This window comes from Loxodonta africana, chromosome 23 (assembly GCF_030014295.1).
Source record: "Loxodonta africana isolate mLoxAfr1 chromosome 23, mLoxAfr1.hap2, whole genome shotgun sequence".
NCBI lineage: Eukaryota > Metazoa > Chordata > Mammalia > Proboscidea > Elephantidae > Loxodonta > Loxodonta africana.
Genome location: NC_087364.1, coordinates 46,629,196 through 46,655,244, shown reverse-complemented (window position 1 = coordinate 46,655,244; position 26,049 = coordinate 46,629,196). Strand labels below are relative to the sequence as shown.

General features: G+C 37.7%; 1 protein-coding gene across 2 annotated transcripts; it reads right to left on the bottom strand.

Annotated features, from left to right (window-relative positions):
• Positions 1–2,990: 2,990 nt before the first annotated feature.
• On the bottom strand, positions 2,991–25,768 carry MYNN (myoneurin). 2 transcript variants are annotated; one of them, XM_003416248.4, is made up of 8 exons: positions 25,074–25,767; positions 23,923–24,219; positions 15,824–16,617; positions 14,808–14,967; positions 12,767–12,945; positions 11,300–11,383; positions 10,181–10,267; positions 2,991–8,312 (listed from the first exon to the last, which is right to left on the bottom strand). In XM_003416248.4, the coding sequence occupies exons 1-8, from the start codon at positions 25,202–25,204 to the stop codon at positions 8,050–8,052; spliced, it is 1,995 nt and encodes a 664-aa protein (XP_003416296.3). In that variant the 5' UTR covers positions 25,205–25,767; the 3' UTR covers positions 2,991–8,049. The 2 variants fall into 2 exon arrangements, with proteins under 2 accessions (XP_003416296.3, XP_064131516.1); XM_064275446.1 differs by lacking the exon at positions 11,300–11,383 and having other exon boundaries at positions 25,074–25,768.
• Positions 25,769–26,049: the final 281 nt, after the last annotated feature.

Sequence of the window (26,049 nt, the reverse complement as noted above, 5' to 3'; positions counted from 1 at the left end):
CCATTTGACTGTAAATGTAAGGGTGGAGTTTATCTATCTTTGAAGCTTTATGTACTCTGATCTCAGTATTTTTCCAGCATTTGAAATACTGGCCAGATACATTTGTCCAAAAGTGTTTACACCCATGGTGTTTTAGCATATTCTTCTTGAAACTAAATACTTTGTTTCTGGAAGGTTATTATGTTTATACAATAGCTATCTAATTCTTTAAAAAAATACACCAAACCTTTCTTGAAAGAATGGGGCAAAGGATGCAGAGGATAGACGAGTAGACTATATCATTGTCCCCCAAAATTAATGCTCCAATAACTAAATCTCAATATTATGCATAAGTAATGAAAATGTAGAATTTTAAAGAAATTACAGTAAAATACATGTAAAAACATTGGTGGTATTTCTAGCCAAGTTCTAGGGACTCAAAATCTTTTAATAAAAGATAAAAAGCTTTATCAAGGGCTTCATTTGTAACTGCTTCCCAAAGGTAGAAGAACAAGAGATGTTTAGGATAGTATTTCACAATGTTTGGTATATCTTAAAATCACCTATAGGGGGCTTTTCCTGCATCTATATGCCCTGGAGATTGTCTGATTCAGTAGCTCTAAACTAGAGTGGGGTCTGAACATCATTAACTTTTAAAACTATTTTCTGATATGCATCCATGTTGAACTACTAGTTTAGGATATCTAAAAAAAAAATTGAGTACCTGTACATTATCTTTAAGTACATTTTAACTGCTCTCATTTGCACAACTGTCAAACTGAAACATACAGAAAAGAAGTATTAAATTACTGTTGCAATGGAACTGACAGACCCTTTCCTTTGAAAAAATAAGTTTTTAAAAATTTGTCGATAAAAATCATCCTGTGAAATAAAACATAAAACAAATACAATTTAAAAACAGCAAAAAACCACTTATATACAATCTAAATTTAAAGTCTAAAATCTAACAATACAGTAAGAATAATACAAAAAATTAAATTCACTGTGAAAATAATTCATTTCTTATCAGAATTTTCAACAATCATATATAGAACACGCCGCCCCAAAACAGCACAATATACATACTACTGCAGTGCACATGCATCATTCTCCAGGACAGACTGCATTTTAGGTCACAAAGCAAGTCTCGATAAATTTAAAAAGATGAAATCATACAGACTATGTTCTCTGACCACAATAGAATGAAGCTATAAATCAGTGACAGAAAAAAAAAAAAAAAAAAAACCTGGAACATACACAAACATGGAAATTAAACAACACATTATTAAACTACCAATGGGTCAAGGAAGAAATCAAAAGAGAAATCACAATGTCTTAGATTCAAATGAAAATGAAAGCACAACATACCAAAACTCATGGGATGCAGTGAAGGCAGTACTCAGAGGGAAGCTTATAGCAATAAATGCTTACATAAAAAAAGATCTCAAATTAACAGCCCAACTTGACAATTCCAGGATCTAGAAAGAGAAGAGCAAATTAAGCCTAAACCTACAAGAAAGGAAATAACAAAGATCAGGGCAGAAATAATTAAAATTGAAAACAAAACAATCAATAAAACTTAAAGTTGGTTCTCTGAAGAGATCAATAAAATTGACAAACCTTTAACTAGACTGACAAAGAAAAGATGCAAAGAACCAAAATATAAAATGAAAGAGGGGACACTACAACTTACCCAACTGAAATGAAGAGAATCGTGACAGAATATTATAAACTGTATGCATCAAACTGAGTAATCCGAATGGACAAATCTTAGAAGCACACAACCTACCCAAACTGACTCAAGAGGAAATAAACGTCTCAACAGACCCATAACAAGCAAAGAGATTAAATCAGTGATCAAAAAATCTCTCAGCGAAAAAAAGGCTTGGACCAGACAGCTTCACTGGGGAATTCCAGCAAACATTTAGAGAAGAATTGACACCGACACTGTTTAAACTCTTCCAAAAGACAGAGAAGGAATACTCCCTAATTCATTCTATGAAGCAAACATAACCCTAATACCCAAAGACACCACAAAAAAAAGAAAACTACAGGCCAGTATCTCTTGTGAATATAGATGCAAAAATCCTCAAAATACTAGTGAACAGAATTCGAGAGCATATTAAAAGAGTCATACACTATGACCAAATGGGATTTATTTCAGGAATACAGAGATGCTTCAACATTACAAAATCAATGTAATAAACTGCATCAATAGAACATAAGAAAAGAACCACATGATCATCTCTATGGATGCAGAAAAAGCATTTGATAAAAGCTAACATCCTTTCTTGATGAAAACCCTAAAGACGACTGAAATAGAAGAAAATTCCTTAATGTGATTCAGGGCATATACATAAAGCCAACAGCCAACAGTATACTTAATGAGGAAAGACTGAGAGTTTTCCACTTGAAATCAGGAACAAGGGTTCCTATTCTCATCACTTCTTTTCAATATTGTATTAGAAGTCCTAGCCAGAGTAATAAGACAAGAAAAATAAATAAAAGGTATCAGGATTGGAAAAGAAGAAGTATCTCTATTTGTGGATGATATGATCCTATATATAAAAAATTCCAAAGAGTCCACAAGAAAGCTTCTAGAGCTAACAGAGAAATTTAACAAAGTTGCAGGGTTACAAGGTCAACAAACAAAAATCAGTTGGATGTCTATACATCAGAAATGAGAAATCTGAAAGGGAAATTAGGCAACCAATTCCATTTACAATAACATCTAAGAGAACAAAATAAAACCAAATCAAAACTGTTGCCGAGTTGATTCCAACTCACAGCAACCCTATAGGACAAAGTAGAACTGCCCCATAGGGTTTCCAAGGAGCAGCTGGTGGATCTGAACTGTCAACCTTTCAGTTAGGAGCCAAGCTCTTAACCACTGCACCACCAAGGCTCCAAGAGAACAAGACACCTAGGGATAAATCTAATCAGGGATGTGAGAGACTTATACAATGAAAACTATAAAACACTGTTGAAAAAAATTAAAGAAGGCTTAAATAAATGGAAAGATGTTCCACATTCAGGGATTGAAGGACTTAATACTTTAAGATGTCAATACTACCCAAAGCAATCCATAGGTTCAATGCAATCCTGATCAAAAATTCCAATATCCTTCTTAAAGAAGAAACAATCCTCAACTTTATACAGAATAAGAGGCCGTGAATAACTAAAAAAATGTTGAAAGAGAAGAACAAAGTAGGACTCTCACTTTCTGATTTTAAAACATACTATACAGCTACAGTAATCAAAATAACTTCGTACTGGTGTTACGACAGACACACGGACCAATGGAATAGAACTGAGAGTCCAGAAATAAACCCACACATCTATGGTCAACTGATTTTTGACAGGGGTCCTAAATCCATTTAATGGGGAAAGAAGAGTCTCTTCAATAAAGGGTGCTGGGAAAACTGGATTTCCACATGCAGAAAAATGAAAACAGGATCCATGCCTCATGCCATACACAAAAACAAATTCAAAATGCATTAAGGACCTAAATGTGCAAACTAAAACCATAAAATTCTTAGAAGAACAAGCAGGGGCAACGTTGTCAAGCCTAGCTTTCAACAATGGTTTATCTAATATAATAAAAGCAAAGACAAAATAAACAGGACCTCATAAAAATTAAAAACTTTTGTTCATCAGAAAGACTTTACCAAAAAAGGGAAAAGACAAGCTACTGACGGGGAGAATATCTTCGGAAACCATATATATCCGACAAGTATCTAATAACCAAAAAACATATAAAACTTCAAGAACTTAACAACAAAAAGACAAATAACCCAATCATAAAAAGGACAAGGACTTGAATAGACATTTCACCAAAGAGCACATTCAAATGGCCACCAAACACACGAAAAGATGCTCAGCGTCATTAGCTATCAGAGATGCAGATCAAACTGAGGTACCAATTCACTCCCACTAAGATGGCTAAGATTAAAAAACAAAAATAAATGTTGGCAAGGATGTGGGGTAACTGAAATCTTATCCATTGGTGGGAATGCAAAATTGTGTATAACTGCTGTAGAAAACAATGTGGTGGTTCTTCAGAAAACTAAAAATAGAACTACCATATAACCCAGCAATTCCACTCCTAGGTATATACCCAAAAGACTTGAAAGCTGAGACTTAAAGAGAGACTTGCACACCGATGTTCACTGCAGCATTATTCACAAGAGTCAAAGAGTAGAAACACCCTAAATGCCCATCAACAGATGAATGGATAAACAAAAGGTAGTACATACATACAACAGGAATACTACTCAGCCAGTAGGAGAAATGAAGCCTTGACACATGCTACAGTATGGATGGAGCATGAAGGCATTACGCTGAAGAAAATAAGCCAATCACAGAAGGACAAATATTGTATGACCTAAAGGCAAATGTATAGGGACCAAAGTTTATTAGTGGTTACCAGAGGTGGGAGGGAGGTGGAAAACAAGGATTAAAGCTGATGGAAAAACTGCATTAAGGGTAGGGCTGCACAATCTATTATTATAATTACTGTAAGTTATACACCTGTAAAAAGTTGAATTGGCAAAAGTTGTGTGATATACTTATGACCAAAAAAAACCCGAGTAGCTGCTGAACCTGTTTATGTACAACCAAACACCTCAAGGAATTTGGTTCCTTGGTTTGGAGTTCAGGGTCATGGTTTCATGGGACATCCCAGTTAATTGGCCTAATAACATGTTCAGTGCTTCTGCTCTACCTCCTAGTTCGTTGTGTAGTGATGTGGTCTTAAAAGCTTACTAGCAGCCATCCAAGGGCACAATAGGTTTCTACTCACCTGGAGCAACAGAGGAAGGAGACTAGGAGGATATGGAATGTGTGGCTAACTGCCTCTGTGAACAACTGTCTCCTTTGCCATGAGACCAGAGGAACTGGATGGTGCCCAGCTACCACTACTAAATATTTTGAGCAGATTCCACAAAAGAATCTTGGTCGAAAGAGGGAAAGTACACGGACTTTAGACTTTCTGGAGCCATGGAGGGTGATGAACCCTTGAAACTACTGCCCTGAGATAGTCTCTAAAGCTTAAACCAAAAATATCCCCTGAAGCCATCTTAAAACCAAACAATAGTTTACCTTAACTAGTAAAAAAGGCCTTCCTTGAGCATTATGCTCTTTTAAGAACTACCTATATGGGATCAAATTGGTATCAGCAACTTGAAAGGCTGGATAGGAACCTCAGGGAGGTGAGTTTACGTTAATGAGGAAAGAACAACTTAGGAACTGAGTGAGAATGGATGCACAACTCGAAGAATGTAATCAGTGTCACTAAACTGTACATGCAGAAACTATTGCTATGTTTTACTGTGTATATTCTCAACAAAACAATAAAATAAACTTCAACAATCTAAAGACTTCAACCAACTTTGTAATACTTAAATGATTAAGAATATGCCTTTTCCAAAACACAGCACTGTAATAAATGTATTTATCAAAAGATGAACTAAAATGTTAATCACAAGCATTAGAATAATACCCTTGCCGTTGTCGTGGGCCGTTGAATCAATTCCGACTAATGGCAACCCTATAGGACGGAGTAGAAGAACTGTCCAGTAGTGTTTCCTAGGCTGAAATCTTTACAGAAGCAGATTGTCAGGTCTTTTCTCCCACAGAACAGCTGGTGGATTTTAACTGACAGTCTTTCAGTTAGCACCCAAGCGCTTAACCACTGTGCCACCAGGGCTCCTTGGAATAATACCAGGTGTACAACTAAATATATATGCATGTTATGGTAAAGAGGAGCATAGCATGATGAGAAGAATGCTGAGGGACACTTAGCCTTCAAACTTTCTTTACATGTCATTCCGAAATAGCAGATGATAATGATGACTCATACCATGTCAATTTAAAAGAAAATTATTTTAGTTAAGAAGCAGGTAACGTGGTGAAGAAAAGCATAGTAAACCAACCTTTGCCACTCCAAACAAGTAATATCAAGTAAAAATATAAAGTAATAATAATTACAAATTTGAAGGCTAATCTACACAAAGGCAAAATGTTAATTACCACTATATTTGAGCAAATTTGGTGAATATCATCCTCAACATCACTGCAGCAGTTTTTAAAAAGAAAATTTGTTCCTTAGATGCTGTGATTAGTGAAGATGAGAATTAAACATAACGTCTCCATTGCAGTACATTTCTTAAAGAGGCAAAGTCTTTCAATTTTCTTTAATTTCTTCGTATTTCAATAAACTCCTACTGAATTTAAGCCAGAATCAATTAGTTGAGCATTTTTAACTTTACAGATTTTACACTAAAACCCAGTATACTGGGTTAATAAACACATAGAATTAGATTTCTTAGATAAATAATTAATTAGTAAGTTTGATGTGCATCACACAAAGGCAGTATTTTAAAGTGATTCAATTAAGTCAGTCTCACTGGTGGCCAGTTATTGTGAAAATACTGAATGTACTGTGAAATGGTAAAGATCTCTACAGTTTACAAGAATTAAGTGGTTTTATTATATCCTCTAATTGGTTCCTATGACTTGGATCCCAAACAGAGAAAATTACAATTAAAGTACCAATAGAAAATACATTAACTTTATTACAGATGTAATAAACCAGAAAACAAGCCACAACTAATGTATGGCAGGAATAATGTGGCCATGGTATTTGATCAGCGGTATAGGAAAACTGTGTGGAACTGATAATTTAATGCACAAAGAACAGGTAATGAAATAAACCAATACATGGGAAAAGGGGGATGGGGAAGAGTGGCAGTAAATATCACAATAATACAGCATTTTCTACATTCATTAGGAAGGAAAAGGACCACTGCGAAACTATAACAACGATCAAATATTGTTTAATTTATAAAATTTTAAAATCCAAAGCTTATAGAAAACTCAAATATAAAATAAATTGGCCTTCTGATAGTCCAAAATGTTTACTTATAATTGAAGCTAGCTTCTTACTCTTTATGTAATATAATGTATCAAATACAGAAACCAAGTGATTTATAGTATGCGTTAAGTTTATGTTTAGAAAATTTAGAATTTAATATTTATTTTTAAAAGTGCATAATAGGCATAAGAGATGCTTATCAAAATTTTCAAAACCCAGTATGGTCTCCTGACCTCCAGCAATTTAGAAACCTATTAAAACATAAAACAAATTGAATCAAATTTTGTAACTATCCTTTGACAACATAAAAACACCAAATACCTACTTAAAATTCATTTAAAAAACGTAGCCTCAATTAACTCAAACCAAAAATACTATTATTGGTTTTCTCCAGAATACTGAGTTTTAAATGAACAAAAACATATATATTATTTTCTAGCTTTTAAGAGAAATATTTGTTTTATTAGAATAGTTACCTCCAACGAAATATATTAATTGAGAAAAAGCACAATTCTTATTAGTACCTAAGTTTCCTTAGGCAGAAATTAAGAAATTTTATCCCCCATCCCTCCATAATTTATGTACCGGCCTATGGCAGTTATAAACAGCAACACTCTTGGGCTGGTATTACCATGGATTTTGCTTAAATTCTGAGGGGAAGTAAAGAACAAAACCCACACAGGTCAAAACTGAACCATTTAAGGAGCACTGAGCTTCTGTTATGGGTGATAAAAAAATCTGGGAACAGCACAGCACAATGAATGTTATCAGTGTCACTGAACTGTACCTGTAAAAATGTTGACATGGCAAATGTTTTTAACACAATTAAAAAAAAAAAAACTGAATCATATAAACTAATGGATTTTACTTCAGTAAATGAACGGCAATTCTAAAATGCAAAATAAAATGGGCTCAAGGCAGCTTTAAGAGAAAATAAAACTTATCTACCCAAAAGAGTGCTACTGTAGCATAATTCTTTTCTAAAAAATCTGTATGTATAGTCTAGACATAAAAGCCCAAAATCAAAACAAACATTGCACAGTAATGATGCGGCATCAGGTGCTTTTACTTCAGTGAATGAAAAATAATGGTCACAAATCAAAAGAATGGTAATTTAATCTCAATATATTCACCTAATTAGAGATGTTTATATTTACTATCAGAGATGTCTTAGCAATTCCATATTCCTCACAAAGTCAGTATAACTGCTGTAAAAATATCAACTGTGGTTCTGAGTAACCATTGACAGCTGACCTCAACAGCGTATCTGACATCGGAGACTGATTCTCTGTGACAGGCAGAAGCAAGTGGTGGTCCTCAGTCCCAAGGGGAAGAGCTAGGGGTAAAGTCACGTCAGAAGGCTTCACATCCACAGTTTCTGAAAAAGGACTTTTCTGTATGGAATCTTGTTCACTCAAGGTATGACCCTCTACACTGGAATCCAGAGTTTTGTCTGCACCTGAAATGGAAAAAAGGGGAAAAAATTTTATACTATCTTTAAAAAACAAAACAACCCTCCCCCAACTCCAGCAGTAGACTGATCAACTTACTATTCCCAGAATTTGCATTCCAACCTCCACTCCTTTTTCACTCTTGTCTCTCTTCCACTGATTTCTCCTCCTCATTATTACACAAATCCAATCTGACCCTCGAGGAGGCTAGGCTCAAGCACTCACTCTATTATAAAAATGGACTTAATCCGTCTGAAACAGGGTGAGCTGCTTATTACCTATTTAATCATATCCGGCCTTGTGACATTCCTTTTGTTGCTATTCAACATTCTACTCAGGTGTGACATGAATCCTCAACTAAACTTTAAATTCTGAGGATTAATATCAAATTATACTTCTCCAACCCCTTCAAAGTGCCTAACAGACCAACATACATAATAACTCTTCTATTCATTCACTGAATGTATTGAGTAGCTTATGCTATTCTGTGAGTTCAAATTTAGAAGTATGGTATTTTCATATATTTCAGAGAAGACAAATGCTGTTCTACACAAGGGAGTAATTTTCACACTGACAGAAATAAGAAATTTTATAATTTTTTGCCATCAAATTTTCCACAGCTTTAACATGCTTTGGTCGCTCCAAAGGGTTGACGTTATCTCATTCTCACTATCCTAGTCAGGAGGAGCCCTGGTAACGCAGTGGATAAGCACTCAGCTGCTAACCAAAAGGTTTGTGACTCGAACCCACCAGCCGCTCTGTGAGACAAAGATGCGGCAGTCTGCTTCAGTAAAGATTATAGCCTTGCAAGCCCTACGGGGGCAGTTCTACTCTGCCCTACAGGATCACTATGAGCTGGAATTTACTTGACAGCACACAACATCCTAGTTAGACGAAACTGCACATATAATTTTGTGTATTCTTGCCAACTACCCTACAGTTTGACCAGCCAAGAATATAGCCTGCACTTTCTCGTCCCAGTGACTCTCTTCACAAGGTTCTTTCTGCCTAGAACATACCCTCCTTCTCCCACTGCCAGCTCTTGAATCATCCTGCACAGTCCCTCTAATTTTAACCTTTTCTAATACCTACCCTCAGAAGGAATTAATATTTTTCTTTATCAGCACTTTTTGTGATAAAGAAAAAACTGTAACAAATACAGTTACTTGTACTTGTCTCCTACATCAGGTTGTAAGCTTTTAAGAGCTAGGTCTACTTTGTTCAACTTCATATTCGCTGCAGTTAATGTGCACTTTATAAGCATTTAATAAATGTTGAGTTAATGGCTTACTGCAGTTTTCAGATATTTCTAGCTTAATCCTTATGAACAAACCTTTACACATTAAAGGAGTCCAGTTTTTTGTTTTGTTTCTAATTGTGGCAAAATAAAGTGATAAGCACAATGAAACGCTTTCAAGGACTGATTTTAAGCAACAGACGGGCTTTCCATTTATGGATATTTTAATAATTTGGGGATACTTGTTTTCCCTATCTCCTCTTTTGCATTTCTGGGCTAGTGTTAAATTATGAGCCTTTCTTCACAATAACTACAGGAAATCCTGGGTTACAAGGACTCTATTATGGGGAACAATGATATATAGTTTGCTTATTATATATATGTTCATCCTGAAATGGATTATAAATCAAAATTTTAAAGGAGGAAATATTTTAAGTATGCATTATTAGGATCTCACTATGAAAACAAATCTAGAGTGAACTTTTTTGCAAACTGCAAAACTACTTTACTCATATATGTGTTTTTAAAAATAGATATCTGGTTTAAACTATTACAACTTACACTTCAACCGTAACAGTTTAAGGAATGGCACACACTAAATATGAGAGCATCAAATTTTTTAAAAATACAAGCATTTACCAGAATGGACTTTTGTTTTGTGCTTCTTTAAATTTTTAATATCTGTGTAAGAATTTCCACATAATTCGCAGATAAATGGTCTTTCTCCTAAAAAACAAGTTAAAAAGTTTAAAATCTCAGTATTTTAGAAGCTGCTAGTTAAGACAAAAATATCAATGTTATGAACACAAAGCAAAAATTATTATACTGCTTAATACTGCTTTGAAATTATAATTTTTATCATTTGGTTCTAACACAGTGAAATGAAAAATCGTATATACACAGGCACTCCTTTAAAAGCATCCCCAATTCAGGGAAAAGCGAACATTTTCGTTAACAGAAATTTATTTGCAAACGAACAAACAAAAAACTTACGCTTTTATTTCTATCAAACATTTAGTGAATGCCAACTAAATGCCAGTCTCTGGCTAGAGGTACAACTAAAAAAAAAATTTACGGTTTCTGTCCTCAGATAGCTTACACATCAGGAAATCCTTAAAGAGTACTGATGGAATACAATGCTACAAAATCAAAATTCTTTTGAAATTAAGAATTATTCAATGCTTTATACCGTGAACTACGGAGCTTTAGAATATAGACGTCAGTAAACTTACTTATTAAAACTCTACTTGGTGCTCAAACTATTCTAGATACAAATTATAAGGAATACTTTTTAAAAAGTCAAAACAGTACATTTTTAAAGTGGCGTTTTCCAAAATATTTTTACATTCAATATTTTTTATACTACCTACAGACTACTTTTTACAATAAACACATCAATACTAAAATTTATTCTTAAACACTGTTTAATAAGAAATTCTGATGTTAACTTGGTACTATCGCTCCTTTTCATTTCTTGGTGTATCTGTGCACTTTAATCCAAATCATTAAAAACTAATGATTATCTAGCATATCTCTCAGAGATCTACACAACTAATGACTAAACTTAATTCACACTCCAAGCAACTAAAAAAAAAAAAAATGAAATAACCAAATAAAAAGTTGATATTTATACATTAAAATATTGCTACTGTAGAGTATAACTAGATATCACATAGTGCATAATGGTTTAAAAGTCAAGGTTTACATAAAAAGAAATTAGAGAGAACAAAAAATAATACGTTCTCCCTAAACACAGACCTGTATGGGATCGAAAGTGTTTGTTGAGCTCTCCTGAGGAAATAAAACTTTTCCCACAAATACCACATATGTATGGTTTTTCACCTAGATGGAAAATAAAAGATAGCGAAGTGGTGTACTATACGAATATAATATTTATTAATTACAAATAACTAAACTGTTCTTCTAAAATATAACAGTCATATGTCGCTTAACGTCCATGGTACGTCCTGTTAAACAGGATGTTGATAGGATCCTGTGATTGGGATGTTGTGTGAACATCCGGGCCTGTGGGGTTCAAGGGCTGCTGTGTGATGCATGGCCTAGAGAGCTCCTGCTGCGGATGCCCTGGGTGAGCGCTCAGTAAAGTGGTCAGGTCCTACTCAGCACGGGGCCCTGCAGCCTCGTGAAAGTCATGGCAGGGAGGGTCTGGGCACTGGACAGGGCAGCAGGGGAGCAACCTTGGTGACCCAGTGCCCTGCCCAGGCCAGATCCCATGATACCTGCCGACCTTGGGTACTCAGGAACAGAATTGGGCCCTACTCCTCCCAGCAGCAGGGGCACCTGTTCCTGAGGGTAGGGGCAGCAGGGCAGGGTGGGCTTGCTGCCAAGTCAGACTGTGGGCACCCCCCAGAGGGTGGCAGCCTGAACCATGAACATATATGCTGTCAGACATTGCCCAAATGGACGTTATGCAGCACATGGCTGTATTTAAATTAAAACCTCTTTATATTGTATTTTCGAGGTATTTTCAGTAATCCCACTTAAATATTAGTAATTATATTACACTGTTCATGTAACCTGAAGCTTTTATATAATAAATCTTCACTTCTGCAAATGTCCCTTCTAGCAGAGATGGGTTAGGCAAGGAGACTGACTTTTATATGATTAAAAAAAAAAGTACATGCATCAACCCATATTTTAGTTTTTGCTATATACTATACTATAAAAGGGAAATAAAAGCACTGAGGAAAGATCCCATTAAAAAACGTATCCTACAAAAAATGAAAATCTTTGAACAATAAAGTCCGCTTCAAAACTCATAGTCTGCATTTGATGTCTTTGTCTGTAATATTTAATTTTCAAATCTCGGTATGTCTGTGTAGGTCCTAAGAGGTTATAAAATCAACGTTTTGCCCAAACCCACCCTCACCCCCTAGCTACTCCATAATTTTATTCAAAAGAAATGAAGCTTCAAGAGACTAAGGAACCTTGCTAAGGTCGTAAACACGTCTCAACTCAAGTTTATATGTTGTCAAAATTTTAATGTGTATAAGTTGCATGATACGAAAATTCACCCACCTTATATTACTCTAGAAAATAAGTCATTTTATATCTAATATTTATACGAAAATCAAGTTAAAAAGCCTATAGAGGTATAAACAGATATCTAACTACAAAGTCAACAACCCACTTTCTGTAAAGACCTAATTTACTTCCTTTTATGTACAACACCTTGCCTTCTTTTAAGCGGTGTCAAAATCTTACCTGTATGTTTTCGAGAATGAGTGATAAGAGAACTAGAGACAGCAAATGCCTTCCCACAGGTATCGCACACATAAGGCTTTTCTCCAGTATGCCTACGAACATGATAGGTCAAGGTGCTGGCCTGGGCAAATCTCTGTCCACACCTATCACAGACATATGGCTTCTCTCCACTATGCTTCCTACGGTAAACAAAGTTATAGGCTGGTAAGTGGAATACTCTGGGGATCTATCTCTGCAAATGGTCTTTTTAGTAGTTTCTTATACAGTATTTTACTTCCTCTTAACACATTAAGAATATATATTTAAAATTGACAGTTGTTTCAGTGTAAACACTGCCAAAATAAATGCTCTGGTTATTATCAAAACATTAGTTTTGAGAGCAGTTCCAAAAGTTTCGCCATCATCTTTCCATGATTGTCAGCTTGGCCTCTAATACTCCCCAGCAATTATTTTCGCTAGTCCGTTCACCGTCCACTCTTTGAAGCTTTCCTCCAACCTCGAGCATTCACTCTCAGCTGATGTTCTTGCTTCCTACTTCACCCGGAAAAATTTAAGCAATCAGAAGAAAATTTCCACCATCTCAACTATCTACCTACTAGGATCTGTACCTATATAGTTTGCTTTCTCTTGTTAACTATGACAGTAACCGTTTATCTGAAACGAACTACTTCCACTTGTACACTAGACAGCCTATCCCCCCCCCCCGCCTACTCAATGATACCACTCTTGCATTTCCCCTGTCCTACAGTGTCCCATTTTTCCTACCACACTGGATCACAGCGTACAAATAATACTGATATTTTTCCCTTCTTTAAAAAAAAAAAAAAACCAACCAACCCTGTTTGCTTTTCGATTTCTCTGCTCCCCTTTACCAAAAATTCCTTGAGTCTCCAAATGTTCTACTTTCATTTCTTCTCTACTAACCTCTTCTCTACTAGCCTCTACTAATGCTGCTTTGGTCAAGAGCACTGCTGACCTCCCACTTCACTAATCAGTTCTCAGTCCTCACCTCCCTATAGGCAGAATTTGACATGGTTGGTCATTCCTTTCTGGAATCATTTCTTTCACCTGAATTCCAGGACAGCCCACTTTCCTGGTTTTCTTCCTATAATGGCTATTCCTTCCTAGTGGTCTCTGCTGTTTCTTTCCTACCTCCTGGAACTTAGAGTGACTCAGGACTCAGTTTTCTGATCTCTTTTCTAGCTACATTCACTCTCTTTGTGACCTTATTCAATGGTATGGCTTTAAGCACCATTTAAATGCCAATGCCTCCTACATTTGTATCTTCAGCTCAAGCCAGTCCCCTAACTCTAAACTTAGATATCTAATTATCTATTGCACATCTCCATTTGGATGTCTACTAGTCATGTCAAATTTAACATGTCCAAAACTGACCTTTCCCTGTTAAACTGCTCTACCTGAAAACCTTCTCCATTTCAGTTAACAGCAACTCCATTTTTTCAGGTGCTGAATCCTAAAATCTCAAAATACCGTTGACTTTTCTTTATTTCCTACCCCACATCTAATACATCAGCAAATTCTGACAGGTCTACCTTTAAAATATATTCAGAATCTAACTTCTTACTTCCTCCACTGTTACCACCCTGGTGTGAGCCAACATCACTCTCACCTGGGTTTTATCTACAGCTTCCTAACTGGTCACCCTGCTCCCACTCTTGCAATCCTACAGTCTTTTCCTAATACAGCAGCCACAGTGATCCTCTTAAAATGCAAGCAATTTCATATCATCTCTCAATCTCAAGAATAAAAGCTTTAAATGACCTACAAAACCTTTTACCACTAGGATGCCCTATCATCATTCTGATCTTATCTCCTAGGACTCTTTACCCCTCACCAGCTTCCGTCCCAGCCACCATGGTTTCTTTGTAGTTCCTTGAATATACTAAGGATATTCTATGGTGGAATCACAATTAGAATTCTACTGTCCTGAATTCTAATCCAGTAGTCTATTCATAAGATGGTGGTGAACGACAAACTAAAAGATCAAATGACTTTTTTTTTTTTATTTTTTTTTTTTTACCTTGCATGAATCTTGAGATTGCTAGAAGTTGCAAATTGTAAATTGCAAACATCACATTTGTAGGGTTTTTCCTCGCCATGATGCATGCGGCTATGGAAGACTAGCTGGCATTTCTGAGCAAACCCTTTATCACATAATTCACATTTGTATGGCTTCTCACCTAAAGGAAGAAATAAATAAAATTTAGAATTAGAAGGAAATACTCTGTTCTGTTTGCTTAAGCCATATAAGCTTTCCAAAGAGTTCATCAATACTACTAGTTTCGGTGATCAGAAAAGGTTAACTGGTAAAAGTAAAAGCAAATAGGATCTCTTTTTCCAGATTTAATGCTAAAACATCTGTAGAGTTAAAAAAAAAAAAATTAGTTTTCTTCAATTCATAATAGTGACAGATGATCAATAAGAAAAATACATATTGCATCTTAAAAAATAATAAATCTAGGGGTACCAATGAGTGCTCACACTTCACCATGAGACAGAGTATCTGCAAAATAAAAGGCAAATGTAGAGACTGAGGAAGGCATATATGTGTAATTCTAATAAACAAGTTCAGGCATTGGCAAGGTTGAGGAAGCAGGTGATGAGGAGTCTTGACAGAATCTCGGAACTGGCCTGAACTAACGCTTTTTTTTTTTTTTATTAGTTTTAATATCTTTGTCTCTGTTAAATACTTAGCAAACTAGAACCAAGTTTATGCTTATTTTAACTATGAAGGAAAAAGGTATAAAGAGTTTATGCATTAGGACTTCATCTGTTATAATAAAATATTAAATGCCAAAAAAGCCATTAAAATACTTGGTAAGAACTACAAAGAAATTTTCAACAGTCTCACCTACTATATATTTTTCTGAAGACAAGAATATACCAAATTTTGGGCACAAGCAGTCAGCATTTGCGATAGAAATATAAAATATACACATTTTATAATACAAAACATAAATATATAAAATACTTTTTTTTAAAGTTATTGCAATCACAGTATTAAAAACAACTACATACCCCACAAACCAGTCTTACCTGTATGCGTTCTTACGTGTGTTTTCAGCTGGTTACACTGAGTAAATGCCTTCCCACACAAGTGGCAGACGTACGGTTTGACTCCCTTATGTATTCTCATGTGCCTTCTCAAGCTGCTGGCTTCTGAAAACACTTTCCCACATGTATTACACATCGGCTTGGCCTTGGAATACCTCTGATCCAGCTCTTCCCCAGAGCTCTCCAGCTCATAAGGATTCTTGACACTGGTTATATTAGACATGGAGTGTTCTTTCAGAGCACAGTTTGGCTGGGATTTTCCACGTTTCCGTTTCACAGTGACAGTCTGCACAGTATCTTGTGCTGGAAAAGTATTTTCCACAACTGATGTCAACTCAAGTTCTGAATTATCATGTCTTTGTGCAACTTGTTCTGTTACGGGTGTGGACAACTTATTTGCATCTAGGAATAATTCAACAGATGCATTCCCTAAAATGTCACTGGAATATTGCAGTGCTTTATTCTGTTCTGTTTGCTGGGAGTTGAAAGCCTTCTTCTTCTTTTTAGTTTGAGATGACTTCCTCCCCAAACTTCCTGGTTTAGGATTTGCCTGAACTAAATCTGTGGATCCTTCAGTTTTCTCCCGATTGTTATAATCTCGTAGAGTAAGGAGACAAGTCTGTTGATTTAACTCAATGTTTCCAGTAATACTAGATATCTCTGTAGAAGATGGATTAGCAATAAAAGCAAAATCTTCCATCTTTATTTTACATTTAGTGACCACCTCTTCCACTTTGAGATAGTCAGCAGCCTGGTGAATTTCTTTAACATTCCAACTGTAAGGAAACAAGGCTAAATGACAATATTCTGATCAAAGAAAAACTGTTGTTCAAACAGTTGCGCATATACTTCAATGTCTTTTAAAAACCTATACTAAAACAAAATGCTAAAAAAAATGTGCAAGGAATAAATGTACAAAAGTAATTCATTCAGAATAACATTCAAAGAAAAACCTCCAATTTCACAGAGCTTGAAAAGATGAAAAATGATGGCTATTCACGCCTACCTATCAACCACCACCCAAAAAACCCGTCAGCAGCTCTTAGGACAGGGCAGAACTGCCCCATAGGGTTTCTAAGGAACGGCTGGTGGATTTGAACTGCCAACATTTTGGTTAGCGGTGCAGCTCTTAACCACTATGCCACCATGGCTCCACTAAAGAAAAATAAAATGTTATATTTTCTGGTTGTTTTAAAAATACTTAGGACATGAAAACAGCTGTTGATAACTTACTGCCTCCTCTCATTCACCCCGAGACCTCTTCAGAGCAACCAACATTTCTGGATTGGCACCCAGGAGAGTTTAATAAAAATGGCCTCCCACTCCCTTTCTCTGCTCCCCTGTGGGCGCTTGAGCTGCACGTCCCAATTTTACTGTGCATGTGAATCACTCCAGGATCTGGTTAAAATGCAGGTTCTGACTCAGCAGGTGTGTAGTGGAGCCTGAGATCATTTAATTCTAACACACTCCCTGGTGATGCTGATGCTGCTGGTTCACAGACCATATTTTGAGGAACAAGGTTTTAGAACGTAGTAAGCCCTCTCTGGAGCTCTGGTGGCTCAGTGGTTAAGCATTTGCTGCTAGCTGAGTTTGACAGTTCGAATCCACCAGGCACTCCGTGGAAACCCTATGGGGCAGCTCTACTCTGTCCTATAGTGTCACTACGAGTTGGAATCAACTTGATGGCAAGAAGTAAGCCCTCTCTAGCAACTCTCCCACCTTTCTGTATGTGTGTGTGTGTAATACTCAACCCAGCTTGATAAAGTTACATGTCGCCTTGTTCAGCATTCCAGTCAGTATTTACTGAGCTACTCTGTGTGGTACTGAGAAGGATATTACGAAATACCAAACAGCCCCTGCCCTCCAGAAATTTACCATGTAGTCAAAAGTTTGTTAGTTAACCTAGCACTGGTTCTGGCATTACTAGCTGCATAATCAGGGTAAGTCACCACTTTTGGGGGCTTTAATTTCCTTAGCTGTAAAATCAGAGTAGAGTTGGTATTCACACAAAAAATACTGTTGTTGCTGTTAGGTGCCGACAAGTTGGTTCTAACTCAAAGCAACCGGTGTACAACAGAACAAAATATTGCCAGCCCTGCCCCAGTCTCACAATCACTGCTATGCCCGAGCCCATTGTTGCAGCTACTATGTTAAACACAAAAAAAATACAACCCATTAATTATTTGAGGGGACACACACACCCCCTCAAATAATCTTCCTACTTGCCTTCTTTTCCAAAACTCATTGTCGTCAAGTCGATTCAGACTCAATGGTGCAACACTATAGGACATAGGGTTTACAAGGAGCGGCTAGCGAATCCGAATGGCCCACCTTTTGGTGAGCAGCCTGAGCTCTCATCTCAACCACTGCGCCTCAGGGCTCCAAATACTGTTTAGTTCTTCAAGATAAAGATCTCTTTTTCCTTTTCCCTCTTTATTATACGTATGAGCCAGAAAAAGCTTTTAATCACAGCTGACGATATATAGTATACATAATACAACTTTATTTTAAAAAGAAAAGGCCTAAAATTTGAAAGGAAATGAATAGTGTCACGAACTTCTAAAGGTTCCTGAAATCATCCTACAGAACCTATATATATCTACCCTTTTTCCCCATCATCATCTAATTAAATCTGCTTTTCCTCAAGTGCCAACTGTATGCTTCCCTTACATAATTTAACATGACAGCAGCTTTTTACAAAGTGCCTTTTTTAAATAAACACAACCATTTTTCAGCTCATTATAAATTTATAGGCTTAATACGCTAATTTGGAAACGTAATCACCAATTTAGAGGACATTTTACTCTCTGGGTAAGCCTTTCTCAAGTTCCTAAACATATTACAAATAACTCATAACACCATCTGTCTGCAAATTGGGTCCTTCCCCATAGTTAAGAAAATGTTACCTAAGATATTTTTTTACAGCCTTTGGCTGTAATTTTGGAATAATGATTCATCAAGTTAATTCTCTATTTGCAAAGAAATAGCACGAATACCCCAAATACAATCTTAATTTATCTTTCATAAAAAATGTTTTTTGCATGTATGTAATAGCATCATTCTCCAAAAACATTACATTTACTCTTAAGCATTTTTATAGATTTTATTATTTAATCTATTAAAACGATATCCCACAGATACTACTGGGTTGACAAGCAAATTTACTTCACCACTTATTATACTTAACTGAAACAGATTTTTTGGTCCTAAACTATAATTGTGCTTCCAAACCCACTGCCGTCGAGTACTTTCCGACTCACAGCGACCTTACAGGACAGAGTACAACTGCCCCAGAGGGTTTCTAAGGTTGTAAATCTTTATGGGAACAGACTACCAAATCATTCTGCCACAGAGTGGGCTGGTGGGTTCGAACCACCGACCTTTTGGTTAGCAGCTCATCTCCATAAAATGAACCACCAAAGAGATAACACAATCAGCAGGGGAGGATTACCCAGTAAGTAAGGTAAACACAGGCTTACTTGTGCCTACTTAGTGCACAATTTCACGTGGGTTTCATTGTGCTTACCTTGCTTACCAGGTAATCCACCCTTGTCAGGGATTGTAAATTTCAAAAAAGGCTTTGATTCTGCAGGAAAGTGCTGTGAGGTTGGGAGAAAGACAGATGCCAGCCATACCTAGCAGCAGGATCTTTGATGTGGTGAAAAAATGCAAAATTGTTCACTGCAGATGATCTGGTAAGCAAGGTAAGCACTGTGCTTACCTTGTCTATTTGCTAATCTGCCCCTGACAATCAGGTAGCCTTTAAAACTAATATAAACTAGCATTAGGTCACATTCTAATTATTCAGTACCGAAACAGTAATTTGTAAAAATCATTCAACTATTTGACAGACCAGCCTGCATTCTTAGTCACAGTTAAGAGAACCAATCAGCATTTGTTTACCTCAATACCTGATCTTCTGCTTTTGTTTACGAGCATAGCGCTTGCAAACCTGCTTTTATCTTTTGAACAGTCATGAAAGTCATTTAATTATATATTGCCCGGCATATCGCTAAATGCTCTACATGATTAGCTCATTCAATCCTCAGAACATGCCTATGAAATCTATTATAACCACCATTTTACATACAAATGAAGATTCAGAGGTTCAAAGATATTAATTTGGCCAAGATCATAGTGTGTTAGAATCAAAATGTGATCAAGGCAATCCGGCTCCTGAGCCCACTTCTACTATTCTACCTGTTTTCTTAATAATTTAGTTGTATAGTCTTTCTACTTTGGTATAAGTCTTCTCTTACAGTTTTGGCTGGGCCAGGACTAACACGTACCAAAAAGATAGAACAAAACACATGACTCTTCTTCACACTGATTCTCTGCATGGAGGCTCAAAGAAAGGTGCTCAGCAGTGTGTTCAAACCAATTCAACAAGATTTATTCTGGCATAGTTAAATGAGAAACGGAAACCACTAAACTGAAGTTCAACCAAAATTCTCTGGCTTTGTGGTTATTACATATTGTTATCGTTGTCAAGTGCCATCCAGTGAATACCAACTCATAGAGACCCCATGTGCGCAGAGTAGAACTGCACCGTACAGTTTTCAAGGCTGTGACCTTTCAGAAGCAGATCACCAGGCTTGTCTTCCAAGCACCTCTGGGTGGGTTTGAACTGTCAACTTTTCAGCTAGTAGTTGAGTGCTTTACCATCTGTGCCAACCCAGCCACCTTGTTTTGTATTTAGTATTCTAAAATCAGAGAAATCTGTACAGTTAACTACTAAGTAAATTGAATAATCATTTGAGATTAACCTATGGCCTTTCACTATTCTTTTAATAGACTTACAGAACTGACTCACATTAGGATTTCATTACACCAAAACTTAAAAAAATTTCAAAGCAGCACGAATGTTTCCTTTTCAAAAGATTAAGAACCTAAGCTGCCACCTAAGATACAACTACCAGTCTCTTTCTGTCCTGAGCAAAGGAGAGTGAAGAAAACCTAAGAAACAAGGAAACAATTAGTCCAAAGCACTAATGGACCACAGGAACCACAGCCTCTACCAGCCTGAGACCAGAAGAACTAGATGGTACTGGCTACCACTGCCAATCGCTCTGACAAGGATCACAATAAAAAGTCCTGGTTAGAGTTGGGGAAAAAAATACGTAGAACAAAATTCAAATTCATTAAAAAAAGACCGGATTTACTGGTTTGAGAGAGGCTGGAGAAACCTCTGAGACTATAGCCCTTAGACACCCTTCCAACTTGGAACTGAAGTCATCCCCGAGATCACCTTCAGCCAAATAACTAACAGGCCTATAAATAAAAAATAACGTGAGAAAAATGCTCTTTGTAACAAATCATCTACGTGAGACCAAAAGGACAATGCTCAAAAACAAAGATGAGAACATAGGAAGGGGCAGGAAAACTGGACAAATGGAAGCAGGGAACGCAGGGAACTCAGGTAGTAATGCAGAGAGTGTGGACACACTGCAGGGATTACACCCAGCGTCACAGTATATAAACTACCGGATGGGAAACTAATTTGCTTTGTAAATTTTCACCTAAGTACAATTTTAAAAAAAGGATTAAGGAGAGACTGATTATAGTTTTTTTTTTTAAAAAAGTATACTTCCATAGTAAACGGAAATGTAAAAGGGAGGTACACGTTTGCTTAAAATGAACATACATATACAGTGAAACCTATGAAAGCCAGAACACGATGGACCTGCCTTGTTTCTTCGGGTCTCACAAGATATCCGCCCTTCACAGGCTGCAGTCTTACCACTTTTCTATCGCTCTCTAAATTAGTGGAAAATATTTTGAGGTTTCCTTCTCTGGCAAGTTTCCACCTTACACAGGTTCTGGCTTTCACAGGTTTTACTCTATCTCTATAAATCATTTTGAAAAGTATGCAAGAACAGGCATCAAAATGTTAATAACAGTTATCAGTGGGTTGTAAAACTTCAGGTGTTTCCTTTTCTTTTTGTTTTTTCAAAATCTTCCCCAAGAAATGTGAAATTCAAGGGAGAAAGAAGAGTTGAAAGAAAACAAAGGAACGAACTTAATGTTCATTGGGAGGTGGGCCTTCAAGTAAATTCTTTTCTTTTTTTTCTTTATTTTATTATGTTTCTGGTGAAAGTTTACACAGCAAATTAGGTGCCCACTTTGACAATTTCTAAACACATTCAGTGACACTGGTTACGTTTTTTTCAATGTGTCAATGTTCTCATTATTTCCATCCTGGTTGTTCCGTTTCCATTCATCTAGCTTCCCTGCTCCTCTACCTCAATCTTCTCATCTTCGCTTTAGGGTAAATATCCACCATTTGATCTCATACAGATGATTATTTAGAGAAGCACATCACTCATGGGTGATACTGTTTATGAGCCAATATATTATTTGGTTTAAAGGTGACCTCCGAGAGTGGCTTCAGTTCCAAGTTTAAAAGGTATCTCAGGGTGACAGTCTCAGGGGACGCTCCAGTCTCTATGGTCCAGTAAGTCTTGCCTTTTTCAGCAATTTGAGCTTTGTCCTACATTCTTCTCTCAGTCTGTCCCAAATTATCTATCATGTCTCTGGTCCAAACGGTCGTTAGGAGTAGCTGGGCACCATCTAGTTCTGGTCTCCAGACAGATGAGGCCATGGTTCACGTGGGGTATTAGTCCTGTACAGCAGTTTCTTCTCTGAGTCTTTGGTTTCCTTTTTACTCTTCTGCTCCACATTAGTACAGATCAATAGTTGTATCTTAGATGTCTGCTCGCTACCTCTTAAGACCCCAGATGCTACTCACCAAGGTACGATGCAGACCAACATCTTTTTGAACAAAGATATGCCAACTGACCAAGTTATCTCCAGAGACTATGGTCCTAAGGCTTCAAACCCAGTACACTAACCCCACAAGGTGTTTGGTTATGTCTAGGAAGTATGTATCCATAACTGTTCCCCTTCCTTCAAGAAAACTCTTATTTAATCTTCGTAGTAACACCAAGATGGTTACTACCATATCATTTTTACAAACGGGGAAACTGAGACCCACAAAGGTTACATCCTGCTATGGACTGACGGGCAAGATCTAATTCCAAAGTGCGTAACCTTTCCTTGAAGTGCCCAGGTGGCACAGATGCTTAACACGCTTGCTACTAACCAAAAGGTTGGAGGCTTGAGTCCACCCAGAAGCAGCTTAGAAGAAAGGCCTGGCAATCTACTTCTGAAAAATTAGCCATTCAAAACCTACAAAGCAGTTCCACCCTGACATACATGGGGTTGCCATGAGATGGAATCAACTTAACAGCAGCTGGAATAATCTCTCTACAGCAGAAAATTATGAAAACTTCACTTATGTTTACAATTTCATAAAAGATGGAAGAAAGAAGGAAAGAGTAATTTGAGTGATCTCTCTCTGCTTTTATTCCCTCCACTTTTCTCCCCATAACTAGATGTAGTGCAATTAATCTAAATAGCTTGTTATCTAAGAGAGAGACACAGCGCCTGCATTACCAGATTCCTCAGAACCTGCTTCTTGTTAGAATAGTGATAGCATTCATCTAGCACCTCAGATCTGATTTATGCACTTTTTTTTAAAGGGAGTTTTAAAGAGGTAACAGGAGTAACTGCCATTTATGCTCCAATTTCCAGAATCAAGATTAGAAAGAGACCCTGCACATTGCTATTTATGTTTGGAAATGGGACTACGATTAATTGAGCAGAGGTTCTTCCTTTCCTCCCCATTTACACTCCCCCATCCTAATCACCTTAAGAGATAAGGAATAGAGAACAAAAAGAATGACCAGAGGAATATAAACACCAAAAAGCAGTGGGAAACTGGAACTTAGAATTCACTATTTCATCTTCAAGTTTACATAACTGAAATCATGAACTGTGTTTCAGTAGGTAAATCAAATGTATCAGAAACAAAGTTGTAACCTCATTAACACCTGTGCTTTTCATGCTTATAAAATGCTGTTTTCTGTTCATTTCAAATCTGTGACACTGATTTATTTAAGAAAAATTGCATGTATCGTATTTAAAGACTGAACTCAGAAAAAAAAATAGAATACAAACCTACTGTAACTCTAAAGATTACTCATTACCTTTTATTACCAAATATAAAATACGTACTTTACCTGTCAAGATTTAACGTTCCTGTGTATATGAATTCCAACAGTTTCTGAAATCCATCTGCCTTCACCTGAGTCTGATCGAGAAAGACATTGTTCTCAGAAGTGTTTCTGTAGATTGCACCAAAATACTCACTAAAGGAGGCAAGCACGTTCCTATGAGCTTTAAATTGGAATTCCCCAATCACTATAGTGCAGTCACAAAGAAAGCCTGCTTCCCGTTGTTTGTTCAGTCTCTCTAAAAGGTGTTCACAGTGGTGGGAATACTGCATTTTGTTATCAGAATGGAATTTTACCCTTGTTCTAAAAGACAAAAAAAAAAAAGGTAAATCAGTAACCATAAGTTTTCATCAAACATTTGCCCAAGCAATTGGTTGGGGGAGAGGGGGAGGAAAGAGACAGAGAACATAACAAGAACAAGAAGAAAGTCAGGTCTCACTTTATCCCCACAGAAAACCCATATCAAACAGATACAACTAAAAAAGGCTTAAAGAATGAGACTGACTCTCTCCCTTTCCATTTCACTGTGGACAACTAACACAACCTTTTGCATACATCAATAAATGACTACTGAAAATGCTTCAGTGAGCTGAAAAAAGCACAGCAAAACTTCATGCATGCATGAGGCGAATCCCCAAACTTTTAAGTTCAGTAGGTACTATATGCATATTAAAAAGAAAATTAACAAACCACTAAGAAGGGCGCATTGAGACAGATGGGGAAAGGACATGATACAGGTTCTGTAAATTGCTCTCAAATCACCGAAAGCTGTTAGCTTCTCTGGTGCACACAGCTGTTCTAAAACGAAAAGCCGGTGCCCAGAGATGGAAAATCCGCGGGGCGAAAGGTTGTCAATGATTCTGTCACTCGTCCAGTGGAGGCCACACCCCCTCCCCTTGCTGCCTCTTCCCTCAAGGCGGGATCGGAAAGTGACAACCGAAGCCAGTCCCTTCCTGGCTTCTGCCGCCCTGCCCTCAGCCTAGTTCCCACTCCCGCAAATTCCCACAGCAAAGGTTACGGCCAAAGCCATCCCCGGGGATGCCTCACCCAAGCTTTACGTTAGCACCTTCGCCCTGAAATCCAAGAAGCTTGCCCTGCGACAGCCCAGAGTCAGGAAAGACCGAAGACGGAGGGCTGGAGGTGAAGATGGAACTCACCGATAGCAACCCAAGGGGGAACACAGTTTCTTCACTCTCTCTCCGCCATCTTGGGAGAACGTCACCGTGCCGCGCTCCGCCTCTCCCTTCTTCCTCCACGGCGGCGTCACGTCCGGTCCCGGGCGTTTCATGGCAACGCAGGAGGCTGTGGGACCGTGGAGGCCCGACTCCAGGCGGGGTGCCACAGGCGGTCGCAAAGACGCCACTCCGCCGCATGCGAAGGGCCCCACGAAACTGGGGCGTCACGGATACGAAACCTAAGGGCTCGTTCGCAGCGCCCCGCCCGTCCTCCTCATTCTAAGCATTCCGGTCGGCCGACAGTCAGCACTCAACGCTCGGCCCGGGCTCTGGGCCGAGGCCAGGCGCCAGTGTACCGCGGGCCTCTTTCCAGGAGTCGAGTTGCCCGCTGCATGCTGGGGCTTGTAGTTGCTCGTCTTCTCCCATCATCCTCTCTTTCCTGGGTGCCCCGCGAGCAGAAACAGCTGCTTTGTGTACTCTTGGGCTCTGAGCCATAGGGGATTTTTGAACTGAGACTGATCACCCCTTAACCGTTTACAGACCCGAAAGCTCTTTGGACCCCCTAGGTTTTGTTTGCAGCAGCCAACGGTAGCCCAATAACTAGGATGCTCTTACCTGGCGCTAGTAGGAGTCTGAGGTGCAAGAAAGCGCAGCAAACCAGTTGGGCATACTGGGCATGCGCAACCTTAAAGGAAGGTGGGTTTTATACCGGAAAAGGTTTTCCGGCGCCTGGATGAGAAAAAATTTCAGGCAGTTGTTTACATCGAATTCGGATTTTCTAAAGTGAAGGAAAAAGGTTTTACGTACTTCCCTAATATGCAGAAGGAGCAGGAACTAAGAAAAGTCGTGTTGAAATGTTAGGATAGATTCATCCCTGGTATCCACGGACATAATACTCAGAAAACCACATTTTAAACATTTTTTTTTTTTCTTCTTAAAAGTTACGTGTCAGGACCAG

Coding starts and splice junctions, on each gene's coding strand:
- MYNN (XM_003416248.4), bottom strand. CDS start 25,204: ATGAAACGCCCGGGACCGGACGTGACGCCGCCGTGGAGGAAGAAGGGA. Junction 24,220..25,073: donor TCCCCCTTGGGTTGCTATCG/GTGAGTTCCATC, acceptor TTTGTCTTTTAG/AACAAGGGTAAAATTCCATT. Junction 10,268..11,299: donor ACACTTTCGATCCCATACAG/GTCTGTGTTTAG, acceptor CTTGTTTTTTAG/GAGAAAGACCATTTATCTGC.